The 26352-nt window shown below is 43.2% G+C and overlaps 3 protein-coding genes across 7 annotated transcripts in view; 1 reads left to right on the top strand and 2 right to left on the bottom strand.

The window, feature by feature from the left end:
* RAB6B (RAB6B, member RAS oncogene family) overlaps positions 1-10130 on the top strand; it is a 59101-nt gene extending 48971 nt beyond the window's left edge. The window contains exons 6-8 of the mRNA XM_081192788.1: positions 29-122; positions 1299-1365; positions 5201-10130. Of these exons, the coding sequence (XP_081048914.1) occupies positions 29-122; positions 1299-1365; positions 5201-5265 (226 nt within the window). The 3' untranslated portion in view covers positions 5266-10130. The remainder of the gene's footprint in view (positions 1-28; positions 123-1298; positions 1366-5200) is intronic.
* LOC308586292 (uncharacterized protein) lies at positions 62-15429 on the bottom strand. Of its 5 annotated transcripts, none has more exons than XM_081192793.1 (4): positions 14041-14172; positions 13246-13357; positions 9896-10053; positions 62-461 (listed from the first exon to the last, which is right to left on the bottom strand). In XM_081192793.1, the coding sequence occupies exons 1-3, from the start codon at positions 14155-14157 to the stop codon at positions 9911-9913; spliced, it is 372 nt and encodes a 123-aa protein (XP_081048919.1). In that variant the 5' UTR covers positions 14158-14172; the 3' UTR covers positions 62-461; positions 9896-9910. The 5 variants fall into 5 exon arrangements, 4 of the variants coding, with proteins under 4 accessions (XP_081048919.1, XP_081048918.1, XP_081048920.1 ...); XM_081192792.1 differs by lacking the exon at positions 62-461 and adding an exon at positions 7823-8465; XR_014007770.1 differs by lacking the exons at positions 62-461; positions 14041-14172 and adding an exon at positions 13525-13987 and having other exon boundaries at positions 7823-10053; positions 13246-13489.
* Positions 15430-15531: 102 nt separating this feature from the next.
* Positions 15532-23975, bottom strand: SRPRB (SRP receptor subunit beta). The gene is made up of 7 exons (XM_081192752.1): positions 23747-23975; positions 22076-22170; positions 21114-21191; positions 20481-20563; positions 19305-19441; positions 18327-18381; positions 15532-17528 (listed from the first exon to the last, which is right to left on the bottom strand). Exons 1-7 carry the CDS (start codon positions 23886-23888, stop codon positions 17312-17314), a joined length of 807 nt encoding a protein of 268 aa, XP_081048878.1. The 5' UTR covers positions 23889-23975; the 3' UTR covers positions 15532-17311.
* Between the last annotated feature and the right edge of the window lie 2377 nt (positions 23976-26352).

The raw sequence follows: 26352 nt of genomic DNA, 5'->3' as shown, positions 1-26352 counted from the left end.
TCCCCCTCTTCTGTGTGTCTGACCCTAGGCAGATAACAATTGAAGAAGGGGAACAGAGAGCTAAAGAACTGAATGTCATGTTTATTGAGACAAGTGCGAAGACAGGATACAATGTAAAACAGGTAAGGTGCCTTTGTTCCTGGGTGAGGAGGAGAGCGTGATCCAGTTTGTGTGCTACCGACTCCTGCATGACACATGCAGATTGGATGAAACATGCATTTTTCACACACAAATGGGGTACAAGTGTCTGTTTTATCATTGTTGCTAGCAAGCTAGATTACCCTGATTTAGGGAGAAATGTCATGTATCAAGAAGCCCTAGGTGGCAGCAGAATATACTCGTACAATACTGTGGTGAGCATTTACAGTCCATTAGTCTGTGCAGAGTTCATTTTCCTTTGATTTCTCTCCAGGAACTTCGGCTGCAAACCAGTTGCACCTCAAGGTCAAACGAGATGTGACCTGCATAGCAGACTGGAAAAATAAATGAATAACGAATATGGGAGAGGGACCAGCCATCTGGGGCTGTGGCATGGGGGAGGAAGGGAGGCCTTTAACCTATTGCCTCTGCCGTGGTCATGATCAGAATTGCCTGCTGCACAATAGGAGCTTTCTTCCCAATGTGACTAGCAAGTGTTGGGGCAAGTCCAATCAGGACCATGGCAGAAGCAAAGGGTTAAAAGGCTCCCTTGACACCGAGCCCCAATCTGGCTGGTCCTTCTCCCATATTGGTACTGTTAAACCTCGTTTCTCGAACGGCTCCGTTTTGGAACGTTTTGGCTCCCAAACACTGAAAACCTGGAAGTATGATCTGGTTTTTGAACGTTTTTCGGAAGCCAAACATCCAATGCAGGTTCCGCTTGAGTACAGGAAGCTATTGCAACCAATTGGAAGCCACGCCTCAGTTTTCTAAAATTTCGGAAGCTGAACGGGCTTCCGGAACGGATTACGTTCGACAACCAAGGTTTGGCTGCAATTGGTCTTCAAGTCATCCTGTTTCACATGGCTGGAAGTTGGAATTATACATCATAGCAACCACTGTTTTCAGAGGAACAAGGGAACAGCTTCCCCTTTCTACTGATAGTAACCAGTCTGAGTAGCTCCAGGTCTGGTTCTCCTGGGCAGATGTATAAATGGATGAGAGCTTAGGGCTTACTTAACTCGTGTTACACATACCGTAACTATTTTTTTCAGTTGCATATTGGATGTAAACTAGAAAGTACTAATGATTTATTCTCTTGCTCCCTTGCCCATCCTTCTGCCTGCCTTTGTTGCTGTACACTCTGCACGCTGCTTTAGCTCTTCCGACGCGTCGCCTCTGCTCTGCCAGGGATGGAGAGTGTCCAAGAGAAGAGCAAAGAAGGGAGTATCCTTTCTTGATTAACAATCGTTGTTCCTCAAGCAACCATTCCCATTCAAAATCTTACAGGTAGGGGATTGGGGGGAAGGTTTAGTTCAGTTCCCATTTGAAGCCAAATCTATCAAATTCCGAAACAATGTCAGAACCAGAAAACACAGCCATCCTTCAAATTTTGCCCTTATCTGAATTTTCCAATGCACTTCCTCAACCAAATTTTTTTTACAAAAAATGCATATATTAGGGGGAAAGGTGCACAAAAATGAATATACTAATAAAAATAATATACTGACATGCATTAGATTAGAAGTCACTTAGAAAAATGTGTACACGAATCAAAACTGCATGCTTAGCTCCTTGTCCCTTTAATGCCCACTCTAATGAGAGTTGCATGTTTTCAGAAAATCTTCATCAGTGGTGGAAATAGTTCAGATTGCCTTGCTTGTTTTTTTTCTATTGGGAAAAGCTGGGATTATGCAAGCCATGTCCCATCACTACTTCACATTGTGTCTAAATGACTTCTCAGCCTTGCCCTAGAAGAATGTCCGAGGTCAAATGCAAGAACCCACCAGCTATTTCCTTCCTGTTGCGATAGTTCTTCAAGACACAAATGGCCTTGTTAAACTAAACCCAGAATCCCCATTCTCCAATTATGGAATGAGCACACAAAAGGAAAACATCAGCATAGAGCAGTACTAATGAATGTGGTCCAATTAAGTGTTATTTATTACAGAGAAGTTCATGGTTTCTAAATTAAACACAGCAGTAATGGCTTCCTCTGCCTCTGAAGCTGGCAGGAAATAAAGAATAATGGTTACACAGGGAATGTTTGCCAAACAATGACAGCTCATGCCATGTCCCCAGATGTTCCCTTGCATAGGTTATGCAGGAGGCCCGCAGAATTATCCCTTCTGCCCTGAATAGCCATTTTTCACTGCTAACAGTGTGATTTAGAAATGATCTTGATGAGAGTCCCAATGAGGGCCCAGAAACAGAGGCTGAGTGATGACATCAACTTCATTTTAAAAGAGCTAAAAAAAAAGCGCCCTTATTTTGCATCCAGTAGACTGCTCTGTGCTTGCTCCTGGGTTCTCATTTAATCTGTTGCCACTTGCTGGTAGATGTGAATTACGCTTCCTTGGTTCTCACACTGGTCCCCTTGTTAATGGCCATCAATCATTTTGAAGGGCCCCAAATCAAGACCAATGTTTGTGTGCTTATTGTTCTCGCTAATTTGTAAATTTCATAATCTTGACCATTTTCTACAATTTTTTTTATTTATTTCCAGTGATAACACAAACCTGGTAAGAAGATTTCAAAAAAAATGTAGGAGCTTCTTTCACATTCTGCACTAGGCTCTTTTCCTCAGGATATGGGATGATGAGTTACCTCCCCCACACACTTTTGAGCAACCTGTGTGAACGAGATTTCACAGGTGGGAAGTTTTCTGTACCTCCTTGTCCCCTTAGCTAACTTGTGTGCCTTGCATCCCCCCTCTCCCAGCCTACAGTCTTGAATATTATTTATTCATCTACTTCTTTTGTATGCCCCACATAACATAATGTTCTCTATGCAGCTTACATGACAGATAATTTAAACACAAAACTGCCTATATACCCCCTTTAAAAGTAAAGGTACCCCTGACCATTAGGTCCAGTCACGGACGACTCTAGGGTTGCGCGCTCATCTCGCTCTATAGGCCGAGGGAGCCGGCATTTGTCCGCAGACAGCTTCCGGGTCATGTGGCCAGCATGACTAAGCCGCTTCTGGCGAACCAGAGCAGCACACGGAAAAGCCGTTTACCTTCCCACCAGAGTGGTACCTATTTATGTACTTGCACTTTGGTGTGCTTTCGAACTGGGCAGGAGCAGGGACCAAATAACGGGAGCTCACCCCGTCGCAGGGATTCGAACCGCCGACCTTCTGATCGGCAAGCCCTAGGCTCAGTGCTTTAGACCACAGCGCCACTGCACCCCCCTTTAGGTATTCCTTTAGGTATCCCTAAATTCAGGTAGCGGCAGAACACAAGATATCACAGCAGAAAGACGTATGCAGCCAAATACTAGAGAATATCTGTAGTCTTATCAACATGGGAAGCAACCATTGGTCTCCCCAGCTTCCTGGTAGGGTCTTTCCAGGGTTTCAAACAGGAGAGACTCCTACCTGGAGATGGCAGGAATTGAACCTGGGGCCTTACCACTGAGCTATGGCCCTTTCCCTCTCTCCAGGCCAATTTAGACAAGCTGCAGTTAGGGACCGAACAGTCTCACTCTTGGTGAGGAGGGAATGGAGAAACTCTCATATCTGAACACTTATAACAAAAAACCTCCATTCCCATAAACCACAACAGGGAGGAAGAGTTCAGCCTAGACTTTATGCCTAGAGCATGGAGAAGGATAGCCAAAGCTCCTAGCCATGATGGAAGCTGTGCTGTCCCTCCACAGGCGGAGGCAGGAATGCCTCTGAATAACAGTTGCACTTCGATCCCACAGGCATCAGGTTGGCCACTGCATAAACAGGATGCTGCACTGGGTGGGCCAATGGCCTGATCCATATTTGCATGCCATTCATATATTCAGGAGAGAGATCTTTTAAAAAATACTTCAAAGATACAGCCTCCTGCAACCTGAAGTATCTCGGCCAAGAAAAAGCTGGTGCTACTTTATTTTGCTGGTTGTAGAAACCGATCCTCTTCCAGCTGCTGAGCCTTGCTTTTCCTTCTCTCCTGATTGCCCCAGAGGGCACATGCGGCAGCGGGAGCAGCGAGTGCCTGTCTGGAAAGGGGAAATGACATGGCGCCTGCGAACCACTGTGGCGGAAGAGAGAGAGTGTCTGGATGTGACTGACAGCAGCTCTTCTCCCCTAATTGCTGCCTTTTGTGCTTGGGAAAGGTCATCTCCCCTGGGGGCCTGCGCCGAGTTTGATATAGATTACATATGTCAGCGCCACATGCAGAGAGCACAGCCTGGGCTCGGCCCTTGCTGCGTGCAGAGGGAGAAACCAGTCTGTGGCTGGTTAAGGAAGACAGAGGTGTGATGTCATCTCTCTGAGTCCTCAGGACTAAAGCCTCTACTCCAAGAGGCGGGAATTCATCCCGATTCTTTAAGTTGCTTGTCATTTTTTGGCTTGGGTATTTGCCTGCTAAATTACTTGGTCACTTGCAGGAGCACCTCCTTACTGTGATTTTTTAACATTGCCTGAAGTGAGAGCTTTGTCGGAAGAAATAATGGGGTTGTATTCCACACTCCATTAGGAGGGCATTCTGCTGCTGGAGCAACCGGGTTTCTGTTTCCTCTCCTCCCCATGCACCCTCAAGATCAGCTCTGGTTGGTCCACCAACAACCACCACCCCCACAAACTGATTTTGAGGGCATTGGAGGAGGGGGAGAGATGTTGGAGTGGGAACCAAGTGACTCCAGGTGACCATTTTAATTACTGTGTTAGATGGCGCCAAGGAGGACATGACGTGTGAAAACGGTATTTGTGTACCATCCTCTTGGGTTCTCTACAGGTATTTGTGTACAAGCGGCTTAGTCATGCTGGCCACATGACCCGGAAGCTGTACGCCGGCTCCCTTGGCCAATAAAGCAAGATGAGCACCGCAACCTCAGAGTCGGTCACGACTGGACCTAATGGTCAGGGGTCCCTTTACCTTTATCTATATCATGCACTTAGATCTTGTGGAATTTAACTAGCTTTGATGGGCATTTATGTTGCCAGCTGACTTGCTTGCTGCTGTTGGTGAAGACACCTTGGTAAGTTGCGTTACCTTGTTGACACTCTGGGAATGATGCACTTCCCTCAGTAGCATAAACCTGTTATCTCCCTTAACCCTTTTCTGCAGTGATTGACATTAAATTGGACAAACCACAGGAACCACCACCCAGTGAAGGCGGGTGCTCTTGTTAATGCAAAGCGCAGGATTCGTCAGCTCCATTTGACACCACACGCTTGTTGTGTTGCTTCCTATTGGTTAGCTTCCTAATAATATGAATTGAGTTATTCAATGGGGAGGATTTCTTTTCTCTCTGTGTCTCTCTAGGAAAGGGAGGGGTGGGTGGCAAGGATCAGACTATGTGATTCAACCACTGGTTCTATTTTCTTTTCTTTCTTTTTTTGGTTTAGTTGTAATATATTGTACTTTATTAAAAATGCCAAAACAATTCAGAATTTTAAACAAGACACTTTAATTGTGTGTATACAACTCTCAGCCATGGGGACTTAATATCCTTTTTTGGGTACTTTTTTTTAAATTGTATATTTGTAAACTTACAGAGAAAACCCCAAGATTATACAGGCTGGCTAGTCTCAGTGTTTGACATAAATGGTAGACATATCCTTGAAGTAAACTAGCCCCCAATTAGTTGACTGAACACTGACTGTGCCATTCACACTCCAATGAGAGGCCAGCAAAGCATGCAACCACCGGTGTGCAATGTAACATCTGACGAGATGGCCATGAAAAGGTGGGAGAGAGAGCTACAACTAGAGAAATGTTATTCATGACAGTGGCAGTGCACCTCCATAGTTCCCAGATGCATAAGGATATTGCGCATGCACAGCTTACGATCATGCATCATGTTATATTTTACTATACCATGAGAGACGTTCCTTTTTTAGCACTTCTGTGGGTGGGATACTTGTTTTTAAGACCTTCACTTGTGTCGCATAGCCTATGTATGTCAACTTTTTAAACATCACACTAGCTAGCATAAGCCACCACACACATATGCTATGGCGTGTATGTGAAACCAATGGCATTGCTGTGTATATGGATGGTTGGGCCCAGCGGTAGCCTTTACTTCCTGAAAAGGCCACCTCAGCCAATGATAGCTGCTGATTTGTAGCTAACATTGGATTGAAGAAGAAAACACTCAGATGGTTTTGCCAAAAAGGGGGGGGGGGGAATATGGCAGAATAAAATAAAAGTTATCCAAAGGCTCCCTCTAAGCTTATTGTTACAAGTAGATTTCTTTAAGGAAGCAACTCAAAATGATGGCCAAGATTGAATCAGAAACTGTCAATTACTGTAACTTCAAAAGGTAATTCCTTGGGGGTCACCTCACTTTTAGCCAACTGTACTATTCATGGTGGTTGATCATTATTATGAGTGATGATAACTTCTGCATGAGTGAACAAAGAGCAAAAGAGCCTGTCTCTGTAGAAAAGAAGATTGCCTTGGCAACAAAGATACGATAGATAATGTATTTAATTTTTGTAACATGTGTATGCATGTTTTATATTGATATAAAACATACATTGACGCACACACAGCTGTGTGAAGGTGTATGTCTACACACCCATGCACAATATAGATGCTTGGTTTCTCCCACTGTTATAACTTTGCAACCAACAACAGTTGTGGAAAATTACAGTTGGTGCAGTGTGTGGGTCTAGAAGGTTTTTGTTATTGTCGGGGAAAAGTGTGATTTGTCATGTCTTCAATAAATTAAACTCAAGATACATGTGAAGCTAGAAAAAAAAATGCACGGAGATGTATCTCCAGATGTTGTCAATCAATGTGTGATAGCGCATGTAGTCATATTCTGGCATTACTCCAGAGAAAGTGGCTGTCATGAGGTCTCATGTTAACTCATGGTCATTTCAGTCAGTGAAAGGTTCCAAGATGTTTTCTAGTTCAACTTTTAGCCTACATTACAGGAAATGTCACGGTGATCACCACTATGTGATAACTGAATTAATATGGTGTTATCTTTTCCTCTGTGGAATAGTGCTACTTTTGTGCCATTCCTGTGCTGCAAAACAACCACCACCACCACCACCCCCTCACATGCTTACCAGCACACACTTCGGAGGTCTCTTTTGCTCATGAGTAGCCATAGAGAAGCACTAGCACCCATGTGCCCTTCTAGTTTGTCTAATTGTAACCTGCAGCCAGAACAAGTGATCAAGTTTTCCTTCTTTCCCACCTCCATTCTCCTTTAACATATTATCTTCCCTGCTGTTTTCTCCTCAATTCTCCCTTCTTACCTTTCCCATCATCCTTCCTGCCTTCTCGGTTTTGTTTTTTGCCTCAATCATCATGGAAGCATTATTCTACCTATTTGCATCTAATGCCATCCTCAACGCATCGCTGCCTCACTCAAAGAGCTTGAAAAGTGTTGAGACTTTGTGCGTTTCACAGTTAAATCATGTGAAATGATCCTAAAGTGACATTTTGAGGAAGAGGGTGGGAATCCTCAGGGGCAGATTTGATTTGAAAGATTGCCTTCCATCAGATGTTCCTTCTGCAGGGGTACTTCATGAGAACATAAGAGAGCACTTTGCAAAGGGTGAAACTAGATGAACTGAAAGTGTGTTGGGGGAAAATCAATGCTAAGTAAGTCAGGCATATAAGGTAAGTGAGCTGATTATCTTGAATTTGGTAACCAAAAGGAGGCAAAAGCCTGGCTTACACATAGAAAAAGGTCACGAGGAGGTCCAAAGCAAGATACTGATCCAGAAATGTGAAAGTGTTAGATTTAATTGAATGGAATATAGCCAACTGCTTCTACCAAGCAAACAAATCCAGTGTTTAAAGTGGGGCTTGCAAATGGATGAGCATTTGCACAAAACAGTGAGCAGAACAATAACTAAACGACAGCATCCATTTGTCAAAGGCAAGCAAATAGAAACACAAGTTTCCCTCTTCCTAACCACCATAGGCAGCTCTTACTATTATCAGTGAAAAATCAGAGACTTCACTGAGACTATTGGTTTCCAATGAACTTAAGCTTCAGAAAGGATAATCATATCCAATATATTTTAAATATTATTGGCATTGGCAAAGTCTGAAATACATATACCCCAAAAGCCTCCACCCAACATTTTTTTAAAATCTAAGTTTTGATTATCTGTAGTATGCCATAACATTTGTGACAATAACACACGGATGAGAAAGCTGATGATTTCACAAAGGATCAGAAGTCTAAATACCTTGGACCGAAAGGGCTCACAAAAGACATTTGTGAGCACCCTGGGTTGAAGTCACAAACTGAAGGGATCTGAACGTCCTTATCCAATGGCTTTAACTTCTCATGTAGGTGATTGCTGTAGTCTGAGGATATGTGCTCTGCATGCATGCCAGTAGCTTCCACTGGAAACTAAAGCTGAAATTGAAGAGGATGGGATGGGGCAGGAGGCATAGAGATTTTTACTGTTAACACCATGTGAAAAGAAACTGAGTAGACAGACTGTTTCACATGAAGAGGAAAGAAAATAAAAGGAAACAACTGGACTGTGGAAATACTGCCCTACAAAGGTTTGCAAAAACCATTGTAGGCAACATAAAGACAGCTTCTAAGTAACAGTAAATGGTGGAAAACCTCAACAAATGCCAATACAATACCACAGACTGAGTTCTGTTGGAGATAATTGGTATGGTTTACTTCCAAGAGCTCAGCTGACCAGAAGAGAATACAAATTGGATGCAAACAAGCAAGCTACTTTAGTACAATTTTAATCTCTTTCAAGCACATGCAAGGCTACAACTAGACAGACCGCCACACCCAAGTTTAAAGTTTGTTCATCACAAATTTCCATTTTTTTGACAGGCGAATTCATCAAGCAGACATTCAGCTTTCTGTGTTTTGGCTTGCAAGGATGTAACTAGCTTCATTTTGACTCCCTAACCATCACCAGGCCAGCTCAACTGGCTGAATAGACTAGCTCCAGGTGAGCAAGCAGCAGGTTCCAGCACCAGCATAACTGAGAGTTAACATGCATTTTTGGAAATGATTCCTTCAGTCTGAGCAGTGCTCCCCACTATGCAAAGAGGGAACTTTAAACTGGACACATGGGGAAAAAATTGAGAAAATCCATTTTACACACATACATTTATTCGTACTCTTCCTTTCCACAGTAAAAACCATGCTCAAGGCAGCCTATGAAAAAAATTACAAAAGTAATCCTCAAGAATAAATAAAAACATCAAAAAGTACACAACCAAACTGAACAATTTCCACACAAATCACAATAAGATCTAAAATAAAGATGCACAAATAATAGCAGCAGCAGTGCCCCCAACTAAAATCCCCACACAAGACCCCAGTCTAACAGTTTTGCTTTGTTCAGAGCCAGAGAGGGTGCCATTCAAAAGTAGGAAACCAAGGAGAGGACTGTGTATAAAGAGAATAAAATGCAGTACTATATGCATTATCATAACTGAAGGTTTAAACTTCTAACACATATGCTCCCATATTGAAGCATATCCAAAGACCCTTTAAAGCCTTCTGCCCTCCTTCAGGCACTGATAGACAAGGCTCCCATCTCCCAACATGCTGATCCCACATGAATTGCCATTCTGTTCTTTTGTGCCACATGGGCTACCAATTAGGAGCTCACCCATTGCCCCTCACTGTATATTAAGAAAATAAATGTCATGTTCTAGAATATGAGTACCATTTTCTTACCCTACCTAATTAAAAAGAAACCTGGCACTGGAGGAACAGGCACACACTCTACCCAGAGACAAACTTGGATAATGATCAAACAGCTTAGCCTCCATAGCATTCTTAAGCCCAAACTTGTGGGTTATCACCTGAAAAGTCCCTTTTCATTTTCTCCATCTTTCTTCCATTTTCTGTACTGAAACATCATACCCATTCTTGAGCGGCTGCAGGCAGTTTAGGGCAGAGTCTTTCAGTTTCTCAGTAGCTTGGTGGAGGATATTGGCTGCCACGTCAACTTTCCATAAAACTGTATAAAAACGAAACAAAAATAAACCAGAACTTAGCATGTTAGTCCAATTAACAATAAACTGTCTTATTCTCAAACATGGTCTCGTGGCTAGAATTTTTCAGTGGCTGTATTTCATGGGGAAATTCCACCTAAGCACATCATCGCAACTCCAGTTGCTGTAAGCATTCCCTATATCTCTCCTAAGTTTCAGAAGAAACATTAAAGGAGCACCTGCATGCTGCAGTTACACTGGCCTACCCAGGCACACGTACATTTCTCATGACATAACTAATGGCTGGCTCCTCTTCATTATCATTTCCTGTTTAGAATTCCATTATTCTTGCAAAAGACCTTCAGAAACCCAGCATATATGTCTTTTACTGACGGTTTCTTCCACTTAATGCAAACAATTATACTTCTCTGGGCTTTTTGGAGCAGTATGCACAATCAGAAATCCAATCAATCACCAATTATTAGGGACGGGGTGGGGATTCAGAAAATACAGCCAGTGTAGTCTCTGGCTAGGGTTCTAGTCTAAAGTATCTGGCAAGCACCAGGTTTGGGAAGGCTGCTCTGTATAGATCCTCATGCATAAGAAAGGAAGAATAGCACTGCTGGATCAAACTAAAGGCCCATCTAGACCAGCATTCTGTTCCCACAGCAGCCAATCAATGTCCATGGGGAGACCATAAGCAGGACAAGACTACAGCAGCACTCTCTGCTCCAAAACAGGGACTCTAAGAGCTGTTCCGTGATGAACTGAGACAGTGTATAACTCAAGAACCTATTTCTGTTTCAGTGGTAGCCACAGAGTCGGCACACCCATGGGGCAGGTGAGGTAATCCGCTTTAGGCGGCATGAGCCACTGGGGCAGCAGATCCCGATGTCAATCTTTCTTCCCCCTTGTTCCTGATGTATATCTTCTCTTACCCCTTCTTCCCCTGACATGGAGGGAGAAGCCATTTTGGGGTCCACCCCAGGTGCCAAAATGTCTTGGGCCAGCTCCAGCTAGCCAGATTTACAAATATGCCCGCCACTGTTTTCTCTCAAAGCAACAGACTCTGTGCTGGATAGAGGGGCTTACTCAGGCTCTCCTTTTCAAAAGTGAACACAAGGAGCAGAGATCCAGAGCTTATCCTATCCATCAGAACCCTGTACGTCTAATTTTAAAAGGTTTATTTTTGGATAGGATTCAGGAAGAGAAGGAGATAGAAGGTATCCGTTGCCTAAGAGCATTTTTATTAGGCAACTCATAAATTGAATAATAATACTATCATGGACACAACACAGCACAAAAGAAGTGAGAACACTCTATGTACCTGATCATACATTTGAACATCTGGCCAGCTAAGAAGTCTAGCATTGTATCATATGCCCATGAAGTTCAGTGTAAGGGAAAGCTAAACATACATCCAAGAAGCATTTTTCCAGGTGAATATTGGGGTTCTTGCCATCATGCAAAAGAAGGCTATGAGGCAAGAACCACTATCAAACTGGCAAGAGGAATTGGCAGATATCCAAAAGACAAGCAAGAAAACATGAGAGCTGCATGAAATGAATTCTTTCTTGGCAAACAAGAGCAGGGGTAGGCAACCTAAGGCCCAGGGACCAGATGCGGCCCAATCACCTTCTCAATCCGGCCCGTGGACAGTCCGGGAAACAGTGTGTTTTTACCTGAGTAGAATGTGTCCTTTTATTTAAAATGCATCTCTGGGTTATTTGTGGGACATAGGAATCCATTCATATTTTTTTTCAAAATATAGTCCGGCCCACCACAAGGTCTGAGGGACGCTGAAAAAGGTTGCTGACCCCTGAACAAGAGGTTCAGAGGGTGGCAACAAGAAAATGGACCTTTTCAGTGATGCATCCCCATTGTGGAACACTCTCCCTAGGGAGGCACACCTGACACCACCTTTATCTAGTTGCAGATAAAGTTTCAAACTTTATCTAGTTTTTATTCCCCCTTCCTGCCTGGCTTTTTGTTCCCCCCTCTTCCTCCCCACCCCTGCATAGTCCCTAAATCTGTTCTGGAGTTTCCCCAACCCCCTAGAATAGATTTGAGGAGGGTACATGAGGAAGGAGGAGGAGGGAAAGTCCCTCTGTGCAAACAGAAATCCTTGCCCTGGTGGGACACATGACGAAAATACTACTCTCTCTTTCCCCCAATTCATATCATGGTGTCATTCCTGACTGCCCCCTCCACACACAGCTGTCAATTACTTTAAAAATCTCCCATGTGCAATAGCTAATTACGTGAACAGCATCCCAAGATGTTTGGTCCAAAGACTATCTCAGCGTATGGATGCAAAGCAACCCCATTAGCACAGTGTTTTATGTACTGTTTGCCCAAACTGCTTCAGTTGTGCTAATATCAGAAAACACAGATGGCAGACCTTCAGCCCTAAAGATATTGCTGATGTATCACTCGCATCTGCCCCAGTCTACAGCCAATGGTCAGGGATGACGGGAGCTGTAATCCAACAACATCCAGAAGGACACAGATTCCTCATCTCTTGCATTTAGTTATTCTTGCTAAACTAGATTTTAAACAGAAGGCAGGCCAAACTAATGGCACACGCTGCTAGGAAAAGATAAATACATACAGGATATAAAGCAGAATTTATGAACCAGTAGAGTTTATCATCAGTTGCAGTGTGAGGGTACACCCAGATACTTTGGCTTCTTGCAGAGAGCAGCACACATTATGGGCTATGTAGGAACCACATAAGTTCCATGTGATAATCCAACATGTGTGAAAATTGTTGCGTTTACACCGAGTGATTTACACATATGGATGAAGCACTGGGAAGTTCTCAAAAGTGTAGTGGAGCTTCCGTTCCCTCCTCTCCTCTCCACCCTCACCCACTCAAGTTAATTGAAGAGATTAAACCAGAAGGCAGAACTAATAAAGGCTGGCTGGGATGAAGGGCTGTCAAGGAACAGCTACTATAGCAGTCTCGTGAGCAATCTGCAAAGATCACACAGGGGAGGGTCCTCCGCTGAACTAATTGGCAATCCAGAGAACAAGCACTAGCTGTAGACAGCCAAGACTAAGGGAGGGGGCACAGCCCCAAGGGAATAGTTGCCAATGGAATCTGGGCTGTAATTGAACTCAACCATAAGTCACAGTAATCATTAGATCATTCCCCTTACATGCACTAGTGCCATTTTTTTAAAAAAATTGTTTTTCAGCAGCACAAATTTTCTTACTGTTCAAACAGGTCATTTTTCTCAAAGCCATCACCAAAAGCTTCACATCCGTTAAACAGGTTATCTCCAAAACCGTGTCATTTTGTTGTTGTACAAAAGAAACCATGGTCAGCTATGGAGAAAAAGAGAAATCTTCAAAATGAGTGGATGAACATATCCAGCTTAAAAAAGAGAGATAATTTCAATAACACATTTTTATATAGCACTGGGCTTTTCCTGTTGTTGTTAACATATAATCTTGCCACTATAACATTTTAAAAGTTAAGTGCTCATTTGTACAGTGCCATCTAGATTATATGTAGAACCGCCCTGTGACCTCTGGGTATAGGGCAGTATATCAATTCAATAAATAAATAATAATAATGATTTACTGAGTTCCATAAGCAAGCAGGCCCTGATCCAAAGTGCTTACAGACAACATTTACACAATGCGTGTGTGATATCTTAAAAAGTGCCACTAAGAATTATTCAAGTGTTGCCAAAATGGGGCTGGTGGCAGGGGAGGCCCCTGAGGAATCTCATCAAAATCTATTGCATCAAGTTCTTTTTTCCATAAAAGGGGAGATGATATAATGAGCCCTAGCCCAACAGCCACAAACAGCAAGCTGTACTATTAAGCAATGATGGGCAATGGAAGATCAGACAGCAGGCTTCCTATTATGTCAGCAAGATCTCCACACATTTTACTATAGACCTTGACAGGTTGATAATAGCCATCTGCAATGTCAGATGGACTTTGAATGACCTCGGCAAACAGCAGATAATAGTGGATAAGCAGGCCTCAGGTTGCTGTACCTTCTCTTCCAGCAAGACAACCAGCTTGCACTTGCTGCAGGTGTAGTTCCACATATTCTCAGGCAGGAAGACAAATGTGGCACAGGTGTTGCAGAACCATAGCAGCTCCTTTGCCATCCATCTTGAGTCTACATACAGTGGTACCTCGGGTTACAAACACCTCGGGTTACAGACTCCGCTAACCCAGAAGTAGTACCTCGGGTTAAGAACTTTGCCCCAGGAGGAGAACAGAAATCATGCAGCAGCAGCATGGCGGTAGTGGGAGGCCGCATTAGCTAAAGTGGTACCTCAGGTTAAGAACGGTTTCAGGTTAAGAATGGACCTCCGGTACGAATTAAGTTCGTAACCAGAGGTACCACTATATACTGTAAGAGAGCACTCCAGGCCTCCCCCTCAAACTCTCCTGCTAACCTCCCTTGCGAACGCAAGGTCACAAGCTCCCAGAGATTGCAAACAGCTAAGCAGAACTGCTGGTGGCTGCCAACCCCTTCTCCCAACTCACTTCCTCCTTTAGCCTGGATTCCTCTCAGAAGTAGCTGCTCCATCTTAGACCATGTGCACACCCACAGAAATACAAACCCATAAGCAAGCCTCAGCTCAGACAAGCAACTAGCCTTAATTCAAAACACAAGTCTCTTCCTTCACAAAAGTCTGTTTATAAGTCTTGGTCACAAGCTCCCAAATACAGCAAACAGCTAAGGAGAACTGCATAGAACTCTGCATATAACTTAAGATTCCTCTTTTTCTTCTTGTTACAATCCTTCAACTTACCTGCTGAACAATATGGACTTTCAACAAACCATGGGTGTATTCCAAGTCAGTAACAATTTCCTTTGATTCCTGGGGCGGTGGCAGTGCATGAGCTATTTCTCCACACTCTTGCATTCCTCTCCACTGCAAGACTTCTTCCAAAGAGAGCTAGGAATTAACATGTTATGGCAATGTTCCTCAGTGGTGATGCGGGATTAGCTGGTGTTGTGGAGAAAGAGGAGTGTATGGGCTTTTGTGTAGTGGTATTTTGGTGGCATGTGGAAAAGAAATTAATAGTCTCTCTCACCCTTGGACAAAGCTCTCCATGAGTCAATAAGCTTATTTTGGATTGTATCCAATCATGCTCCCCACACCACCATATAAACAATGGATGAGTCCCATCCCACAGACTCAGCCAGCTTTATTTACCTTCTGGCCTGAAGTTATTTTGTGACAGATAATGCCCTAACATCAATTTCAGATTTTTTGTTATAAGTCAACCCAGCTACTGTTACAGTCTGTGTAAAAAAAATTGTTACTGAGACACAAATTAGGATTTCTTCTAAGCATATAAACATTTTGTACAAGAGTCACAAACACAAAATCCTGTGTTTGAAAATGAACTCACTTCAGTGAACCAGAACAATGTAAATGCATTGCTTCACTGTCTTATTTTGAAGAAAATATTCATGACAATGACAAGGGATACCAGAGCTGCAGTAGAGAAATTCCAGTCAAAAGTTAGTCAAACATCTTTATTTACAGGTATCAGCAGAGAATAATTTAAAAGAGATGGATTCCTGCATCTTTGCAGCTCTTGAATCCAATACATACATGACAGCAACTTTAGCCATGGGCATAATGACAAGCACAGTACATGGTCTGAATTTCTTACTACTGGATCGACTTGGCAGAGGGTTGTAAGGGTCAAAGCAAGAGAAACCAATACCAACACCATTCTAGAGCTTAGATTTCAGACAGGATCCTGCTGTTTCATGTCCAAATGTCCCAAACTCAGTTGCACGCAAGTATGAAACCAATTTCCAATACCATCCACAATGACGACGGCTGAGCCACTAACAATGAACATACAAGATGCACTTAAAGCATTAGGGCTGTTCCAAACAGTATGGAAATGTTTTTACAGCAAATTCACTGCAGGAATAGGCATATGTCTACGGGAATATAGTAAACAAGCATCCAGAAGCAGTAGTTGGGTGGGATTTAGACAGTTATAGACACACATATCCCATTGAAACAACAGTGTCATAAGCTGTAAAAATCTTTTCAGATTTTATGCAGGCATCCCATCCCTGTTTGTGGCATGGTACCCTGAGCATCTTTCTTTTATTTAAAAAATATATGTTAAAAAGCAAATCACATTATTACACATGGACATTATTCAGAACCGCTATCCCTGGCTTAGTAGTCAAGCACAGCTATGCAGTTCTGACAATTGTCCTAACATATCACAGGATAGTTAAAATTCTTTTGTCAGACATATTTCCCAATACTTGAGATACTGACAGGTCTTAGGGCACTGTGGGAAGGCTTCAGTCCACCCATGGACAACATATCCAGAACTGAAAAGCTACACACTCAACACTCCCTTGGTGTGAAGTTTATGCAGAAGGTTACTTTAGTGATTGCCAGATCTAAGAAGGGAAAGACTCAGCCAGATCAGCCAAAGAATAGGGAGTAGTTCATCAGAAACACATTTCGAACACTGTAATACCAATCAAGCAAAATGTAGCACATCACATTTCAGTCCTCCCTGACTGGGAAAAAACTATTTGGAAGTAGAACCCAAAATATTTTCCCCGGCTACTTGAGTTTTCTGGCTTTGTGCGACAATTATTCAGCAACAATTATTCGCAGAAACAACACAATGCCCAAACCTAGGAGGAGAACAGCAATTCTAGGCATTGCAAGCAGTGTCCTCCCCTGCTGATGCATCTAACTAGCAACCCATAGCTTTCCTTCACAAACACAATGCTGTAAGAAGAGCAGGTTCCATTCACTCCTGAATATTGTAATGTTTCCCAGGTAATGAAAGGGACAAGCAAAAAAAGTGTGAATGGGAATGTGGGTATTCACAAGTATTTCAGGTGAGAATATGAAGGCAACCCAGAAGTGGAGAAATTACAGTCTTGGAATGATAGTTCGAAATAACTCCACAGTATCTTGCAACTTTCATCCAAAGATAGAATCCTCGTTTAAAGACTCTCTGATTAAGATGAAGCAGGGAAAACTGAAGCAGGGAGTGAGAACGGAAAGTGCAAAGGGGGCTGCACTTTGCTGAAGGATCCCTGTTATCCCAGCAGAGCATTCTGTAACAATGAATGGGTTGCTACAGGGTAAGCAGAGATGGCCCACAACAGAGCAGAACACAGAATGAATTTGCCCTTATTGCAGTTCCATGTGCTACTTTCACCCCATCCCGGCTGTTCCTGGCAACGCATTAGACTTCATTCCAATTCATACCATTTTCCCAGCAGTTGCCTTTGCTACCTTCCCAGGTTCAGGCAATTTTTCCTAGCCATTTTTCCAGGTCTTCAATATCAGCACTACCCTCCTCTCCCTTGCCTCCTCTGGCACTGCATTCAACAAATTCCACTTTCATGGGCAGTTGGGAGAAGTCAAACTCCTTGCCCTTCTTCCCAAGCTGGGGGGCAGATCCAGAGCCTGTGCTTTCCAATGTGCTTGGGGCAGCTGAGAGGGTCACTCGTAAGGTATTGCTGTTGGAGAAGAGAATAACTTTAGAAAAACAAAAAAGACTGCAAAAGCCAAGGCTAAAATTGTGTGCAAACCACTTATTTAGAGATATCCACTTTAAACTGGCAACAACAACATTCTTCTTTCTGGGGGTGCTCTATTTTACCACACTGAATAATGTGATAATATAGTTTGTATTTTTTATACCATTCAGTTTCTAAAATGCAAACCATATGCAGTGAATTGGTAAAGAGGGAGAGATACAACAGGATTGGGGGAAACTGGCCTGTGAGACTGGGAGAACTCTTCCCCGCCCCCCTCAGTGTAATGCCCTACACCCTTTTAAGAGGCAGAATCCTAGTCAATTAAAGATGAAAATGTATTTTCAGGATCACATTTAAAACTGACCAACCCAAGTTATATTACTGCCACCTGCTGGACACAGGAGAGGAACTGGCAGCAATTAATCTGTTACCTGACTAAAAATTATTAGTGAAATGTCTGAATCATGGCAATATTTCAAAAATATGTGATACACATGAACTGATTTGATTAAACTTATTTCTACATTCAGCAATCCCCTCCCCGCCACTTCAGGCATCTGAACAGTTTGGAAACTATGGTCAGAACTGTCCTTAGTATACATTTCATTTCACATGGCAAATTATTGGCTCTGTGTTCCTTCCTGTCATCCTTTTACAATGAACTGTGGAGCATATGGGGATAACAAGTATGAGATGTCATGTCAGATGCAGTCAAGAATTCTGGACAATACAACATACACATGAATGAGATTTGACAAACCAACCCTTTCAACTTACAGTTCTCTCTCCAGCTGCTGCTGTATGAGTTTGGAAGATTTTGCCATTGTAACATCTAAGGAAGGAAGGAAAACCTTGGGTTATTTGGCACTGAATATTTCACACACAAAAGGAGCCTGCAATTTTGCTATAGGGTTTTTTGTTGTTGTTGGTTTTTTGCTACTGGGAATTCGTAAGTGCATTGTACAAAGGCCTCATTGGCAGTTATATAAAGGGAAACTGACAGAGTGAGAGACAACTGAAGGCTCCAAGGAAAAGAATGAAACTACCTTTTTAAAATCCTTGTCAGCAAAAAGTCACTGAAAGCGAGGTTAAGCAAGAAAACACATGGCAGTAAAAACTATCATGCATTCTCACAATCCATATTTTTTCCTTAATTTGAGAGCCGTCACACCCCATATTCATAAAATTACAAGTTGATGCCATGGTTCAGTTATTTTAGTAGGCAAGAACCAGCAAAAGCCAAAGCAAATCAAAAGGTTTCAGATTATGCTGAAACCGTAATAGCATTGGTACCATGGCTTATTTTGGGGAAGAGACAATTCCAGAATATGGGCACCAACACAAAGGCTCTCTTCCTGGTTATTGCCAGATGGAAAGCTGTAAGTCCTGGCACAGCCAGGCTAGCCAATAATGAAATTATAGGACTACTTCATAAACAGACTATGAAATGGTCACCTCCTATCACAGTCACAATCAACTGAACAAATATAAATGCTATATTCTATAACAACAGGGATTGGGAACAGCAAGTAAAAGGATCCCTCTGCTGGATGATTACAGGCTGTAGAGGTTTTTTTATAGCGCAGCCTGGTTATTTATCCAATGAAATGTACAATGGGTTCATTTGGATGGCATATAAAAGAAACATGTACAGATACGCCATGTCTTAGGCAAGAAAAAGGACATGGGAAAATGCCAATCGCTGTAAAAATCTACCAACAGTCATGATTTTGATTCCAAACAGACATGCACTACCTTGCTTGTTGCAGGCTATTAGCAGGGGAGGTGCATTTTTCAGCACTACGTTGTCAATCAGGAGCTGGTACAGGAATTCAGCCACATCTTTCATCTCCCGCTGGAATGCTACACTATCTACAACGAATACAATTGCCCTGCGGAATAAAAAGAGTACGCTATGCATGGTCTCGTATGGCATAGTTCTACAGCTAGCAGCATCGGTGAATAGATGGCCTCCATGGAACGTTTAACTGCATGCAAGCAGCTCTGGAATTCTGTTCTGAGCACAAGCTTTGATACTGTCTGTGCTGGGATGAAAGATTCAAAATTACTTCAAGGGCTGCTTTTACATTATTGCTAACTCACAAGGGCCACACTAGCACATTATCCATGGGAAAACAATTGAGGCACAATTTTCATTCAGTGTATTCTTTCACCATTTCCTGAAAGCACCAATTTCTCTACCCTATTGCAGGCCTCTCTGAATAGTTTCCCACAGAATATATCAAAGTCATTTCACAATAAATCTTCACTCACCGCACCACGTCTGTAGCCCCACATCTTTGCTGCCTCTTTATTTTACCCTCTTTGCCCCATCACAGTTCGTCTCCTTTCTTTCTAAATTTTGTTTCTATTTTTGCTGTTTGTCACCTACCCAATTCTATTTCTACACATTCTCACCAACTTTAGCAGAAAGAGAATACAGTGGTACCTCAGGTTACATACGCTTCAGGTTACAGACTCCGCTAACCCAGAAAAAGTACCTCGGGTTAAGAACTTTGCTTCAGAATGAGAACAGAAATCGTGCTCTGGCGGCGCGGTGGCAGCAGGAGGCCCCATTAGCTAAAGTGGTGCTTCAGGTTAAGAACAGTTTCAGGTTAAGAACAGACCTCCGGAACGAATTAAGTACTTAACCTGAGGTACCACACAGATGTTACACTCTCAGCAGTTCACCCAAGTAGTCTCCAGCACTTGCAGACTGTGTGACTAGCTAGACTTGAAAAACAGACCCCAAAGCTACCATGCACCTAAATACAGATTGTGGAAGAACAGTGGAGACGTAGCGACTCAAGTATTCTCCCCCAACCCATAGGTGCCCAGGTTTAATTACAGCAAATGCATACAGCACACCACTATCAAAGCTCTTTTTGGCTACAACCTGAATGCACAAATATCCATTTCTCCAATACTTACCTAGCTGCAGCCTTGAACCTATCCAAGAACTGAAGACGCAAGCTCTCGTGGCCTGGAAGGTCAATCAATGTCACATTTGTTCTCTGTAGGAGAAGCAGTAAATATTTTGATGAACATTTAATGAGGGAGACATGATTCTTTTAGCCTGAGGGTAACAATCAGTCTACTGTATTCTGCTTGGATCCATATGCTCTTACTTGTGTTTAAATCATTATCAATCTCTATTTGTTCCAAATATTTAATGCACCATTTTCATATAAATATTTATAGTCTTTCACATAAATGTTATAAACCAATTTATTTAATTTTGTATTCAAGATGTTGTTGGATTACGACTCACACTAACCCCAGCAAGTATGGCCAGAGTTGCAGTCTAACAACATATGGATGGCACCATACTGGCTTCTTCTGCTTTAGACACAAATTGCCAGTATTGAAAGACAGAAATTAGTTTTACATCTGCTTCCCTTCTATCACTGAATTAAAGGCAACATACATAGCGTTTCCACCAAGGCACAGACCCACTCAGCTTTAGAAAGGTTGCTGCATCATATCCTCTTAAGAATGTGCCCTGATGACTTTATATGCAATTTCTAGGAACATGACAGAACACAAAACATTACATCTTCTTACCTTGTCATTATTTACTCTGTACAAGGCAGAGCTATCAGTTATAGAAGTCTGTGTATTTCGGAAATTACCTGTTAATAGCTAAGAAAAATAAAAGAAAGAGAAAGTGAAATATTCACAGACTAATTAAAATGATTTGACTATAGTCTAAACCACAGCAGAAAGTTGGAAAGAGCCACTTTTATTTTTTTTAAATAGTCCCTTGAATCTTAATCTAACCATTTAATCCAACAAAACTAATCTGAAACAGAATATATCAGTAGATACCATGACAAATACTCTGATACCTTTGACAAAACATTTTTTTTACAAATATATCTGCATCTCATATATGCTGCCTACTACTGAGCTATGGGACGCGGGTGGCGCTGTGGTCTAAACCACTGAGCCTAGGGCTTACTGATTAGAAGGTTGGCAGTTTGAATCCCCGTGATGGGGTGAGCTCCCGTTGCTTGGTCCCTGCTCCTGCCAACCTAGCAGTTTGAAAGCACATCAAAGTGCAAGTAGATAAATAGGTACCGCTGTGGCAGGAAGGCAAACAGCATTTCGGTGCACTGCTCTGGTTTGCCAGAAGCGGCTTAGTCATGTTGGCCACATGACCCAGAAGCTGTCTGCGGACAAACGCCGGCTCCCTCGGCCATTAAAGCGAGATGAGCGCCACAACCCCAGAGTCGTCCATGACTGGACCTAATGGTCAGGGGTCCCTTTACCTTACTGAGCTACATTAACAACTAATTTAACAGTGTAAGTTAGTACTCCATGCTTCTACTTTACCTTACAAAATGAAGTGCCAAAAAACCTAATCAGAAAACATTTAATTTTTTCATACCTTACATCTCAGACAGCTTTGAAAACAAGAGGGAACAACCTAAGGAGTTCTCCTTTATTAAAAAGAACGGGAACATGACAACAATGTACAGGTCTGAGAAACTGTCCAAAAGAAACTGAAACAGGAATTCACATACCCTAACAAACAGAAGAGTTTTCCCTGAGTCACACAGACCCACCAGAAGCACTGCTCTCCGACTGCTCTTTCTGGTCCGCACAAATATCCAAATCACTAGAAAGAAGGATAAAACTTAGAGGAGTGTATTTAGGCTTATACCCAAGGCAACTTAATTTTCTACCATTAAAACAAGCTATTTAATACATGCCTCCTCCAATTAAGTCTTAATGCTGCTTTAAGTTTTGTACAAAAAGGATGCAAACATTTCGGGGTCATAATGATGTATACATTTCTACTATATCCGATACAGGAAATTCATTTCTCAGAACAGCCAAACACATTTATACATCCACACAAATAACATTACACTTCACAGTAAAGTTTGCTTTTATCTTTCTTTGTAGCTGCCTAACTTGTACAGTTTTACTCAAAAGTAAGCCCCACTATGTTCAATGGGTCCTACTGTCTGGTAACTCTGTTTACACTACAATCTTAGTAGTATACAATATAGCAAAGGTGCACCTGATTTGTCATGACAGAAAACATGGGCAAATTCATTATTGTCTGATTTATAAAGGAAGTGATTTCAGGCATAGCACATTAAAGATGATCACAGCACATGTGTCCTGGTTGGGACCAGCTGAAGGGGAGAGGGACTACAACTACAATCCCCCCCCCCAATTGCACCAGGCTTGAGGCACCTTGGATTTTGCAGAGGTATTTCTCTACCCAGCCTTACTGGCCTCTATGTGGAGGGTGATACCAGGGCCACTCTGCTGCCACAGAATTCAGTCATCCTACCATAAGGTAGCTTGAGATCTACTGGATCCCCTACTGGCCCCACAGCTGTCACTCATTGACATCAGGCCTGATTGCCGTCCCAGCTCCAGGCTGGTGCCCAGCTGGGGTTTGAATTGCCCTGCTTAACTAACTTACTTATTGTAAACATTTGTATTAAACTTCCAACCAGTATAAGCACTGAGAGAACTTACAAAATTTTATAAAAGCCACGCACACACCCCTGCCCAACTCCTCCTTCTCTATCTGGCATGGCAAGAAAGGGCAAACTAACAACCCCCAGTTTGAAACTTGCCTCTGCTATGAACCCTTCCTGGGGGCTTATGCAAGTCACAGCCCACCTGTCTCACACATCTTCAGCCCCACTTTAGCAACATGAGGATAATAATAATATGAACCCCCTTGACGGGATTGTTGTAAGGCCTACAGGAACGCAATGCCCGTAGAGCCTTTAGAACACACTAAAACACGGCAGAAATACCAACTAATAATAACTGTGACACTAAATGTTACAACTCCAGTCCACACTTTTAAATTTGGTTCTATAACATGCAAATGAACTGCAGTTCTTGGAAAGAAGAACCAATGCATTCTGTGTTAAGAGTCTTCTTACGGAGCAGGCGCAATTCCTATGAAAGAAGACTATCTCGGATCCCTAAGAGGCTCGGTGTCTTTAATAAGAACTGCAGGACAGGCAGCTCCTCAGCAGGCGCCTTTTCCCAGCGTGAAGCTGCAGCGATGCGGAAAGCTACACCTGACTAACTTCTGCCTGCCACGCGGCTCTTAAATGCACAGAGCCTGACTGGGAGGCTGGCTCTGCGAGCAGGCAGCTCTTCCCCCCGCAGGCAGTGGCGCTCGCCTTCCCTGCCACCGAAAGTAGGCCGGCACTCACGGAGACACGAGGCGAGGAGAACGAGCAGGGCCACGGCCACCGAGACGAGCAGCTGGGCCCTCGCCAAGTCCTGGGGCGGCAGCGGAGCATCCTGAGGAGAAGGCGACCCTTCGCGCGCTGCTGTCACCTCCACCGCGTCCATCTCGAACTGATTTCGCCTCCCACGGAGCTACGCGCGACGCAGCTGCGGCGGCGGCGACGTGTCCTTCCCGGGACTCGTCTCCTTCCGGCCACCGCGCGCAGCGACTGCTGGGACGCGCGCTTCCGTGGCCCAGGTGCTTCATGGGAGTTGTAGTTTGTTGCCCCCCCCAGCGCGAGCACACTAACACGGCTCGTTCTACAGGCGAAGGGAAGAGGGGAGCGTTGGAGGCGGCGGGTCGTTAGACCCACAAAAGGATATCGTTGCACGTTAAGCCGCAGTGCCGGATATACGTATAAGCTAAACAATCTATAGCTCTCTTAGGGGCCCCCCAAAAAATTAAAAGGGGGGGGACTGGCTTTACATTTCCAAAATATAAGATAAAAAATATAATAAGACCTACATACAGCAACAATGTTTTGTGTTGTGAAGGCTCCTGTGATGTAATGGGCCCCACCTGCTAGTCTGCTCCCTAAAATATCACTGGTTTGCTAATTTCTGTATATAGGGTGCCTACACTCTGGCTGGACTGGTTGCATGGCAACACGGGCAAATGACTTTAGATACCTATTAGGTCCATAAATTACCACATCGCATATATTCAACACAAAAAACAGAGACAATTGGTTGTTGACAAAGGACAGCTGGACATAGAAAGGGCCCCATTACCTTCAGTAGCTTAGGGCCTTATCAAACCTAAATCCGGCCCTGGTTAAGTGCCATCGGCGTTATTGTAAGCATGAGCTATGGGGGGCTAGAGTCAGGACCCACTTATCCTTAGTGGGCAGATGTAAAGCCAGCAAAAAGCATGGACATAGCCAAGTGGGGGTGAAGGGGTTGCAGTTGCCTCCCCCCCCCACCCGTAAATCAATACAAATATGAGGTTCTGACCCCACCCCCCAACCAAAAGCCTGCCACCACCCAAAAAAGTCCTTCCTACACCCATGGCAAAAAGGGAATGAAGTTGGCGAGAGAGAGTTAGTATTTGGGGAGGCCGCCTTGCTGTTGACCCGAAAGTGAACGTTATTCAACTGAAAACCAAAAGAGCGTGAAATTTCCAGTGTGAAACTGCTGGACTTAAATATCTCAGTAAGTGCAGGACATATTTCCTCAGGGCAGTGCTGGTTCCAGGCTATTTTGTGCCTCAGGCAAGGCTAACTACTTGCAAATCCCCACCAACACCAACAGTGATTGCTAACTACTGTTTTCAAAAACAGATATCTTGTAGGAAAAAAATGAAAAGCGCAGAACTCAAAACTGCTAAGTTTTTCTTAAATTGCAATAATAAGTAATACGTATATCTTTCTCAAGTGTTTTAGCACACAGATCAGTTTGAATAATCTTGTGAATAGTGATGTTGCAATTTAAGACTTTAAAGTTTCAATTTCAGGCACATCAAAATCTCACTTTGCATGCCTTTTCCTTTGCAAATTTTATCACCAGTTCCTTCAGGTCAACTGCTAATGCTTGGGCATGTTCAGTCGATATAGTTGCCAAGCCAACTCATCCCTTTTTGCGACATTGTTGAGCATATATAAGTTTTTGTAAGTTTGAACTTTGAGAAAATATGTTCACCACTTGCCACTGGAAGTGTCAGGAGGATCCTTAGAACAACAGAAACGTTAGGCATATTATCCAGGCACACTTCCTCTTCTCCTGCTGCTTTCCCCTGGGGGAAACCGTTCTTTAGCGCTCAATTAGAGCAAACAGCAATACAGAAATTTCCCAGTTGACATTTGTTCTGGTCTGTTGCTAAAGTGCAGGTTTTCTCTCGGAAAGGAGCAGGGCAAGGAGAAAACTGCTCGGAACCATACCCAGAAAGTGTGGGTCAGGCAGAGAACAGCTTTCTAGGCATGGCACAGGCAGAAGTATGGATGAGCCCTAAGAGGTGAGGGCTGAAACCCTGGAGAGCCACTTCCAGTCAGACCAGACAATACTGAGCCAGATTAAATGGTCATACTGGGATAAGGCAGCTTCCTATATTCCTACGAGCCTCCCCCCCCCCCAACACTAAGATCTTGCTTAGTCCTTGTGACACAGTTGGAGCTTGTGTAAGGATGATCTGCCTTGGCTTGGTAACCTGTATAGGTGTATTGCTTGGTAGCAGGTGATTTGTAAACAAGTGGGGTAGCTGTACTGTATGGGCTCTATTTTGGATGCACAAACTCCACACACAAGCAGCATCCTCTTGGCTTTGTGGAGCCCATCTCCCAAAGCATTGCTCGAGTACACGAACTGTTTTCTTGCAGGAATTAACAGGCCCAGGGTTGAGGTAGGTAACTCTGAGAGACAAGACAAATAGGAACTCTTTGCTTTGCTTCTTCCAACTTTGCAAATCAGCGTTGTAATATAAACCATCTATAAACTGTTCCATGTGAACTAGAAACGAACCTATTCCTGTATGCTGGTGTAGTGCTGAATCTTTATTGGCCTGAGTCAAAACCAAACTGGAGCAACTCCCAAACCA

This window comes from Podarcis bocagei (genome assembly GCF_964188305.1).
Source record: "Podarcis bocagei genome assembly, chromosome: 4".
NCBI classification, from domain to species: domain Eukaryota; kingdom Metazoa; phylum Chordata; class Lepidosauria; order Squamata; family Lacertidae; genus Podarcis; species Podarcis bocagei.
Note: the sequence above shows the minus strand (reverse complement) of the source record. Positions and strands in the feature narration are given on the sequence as shown.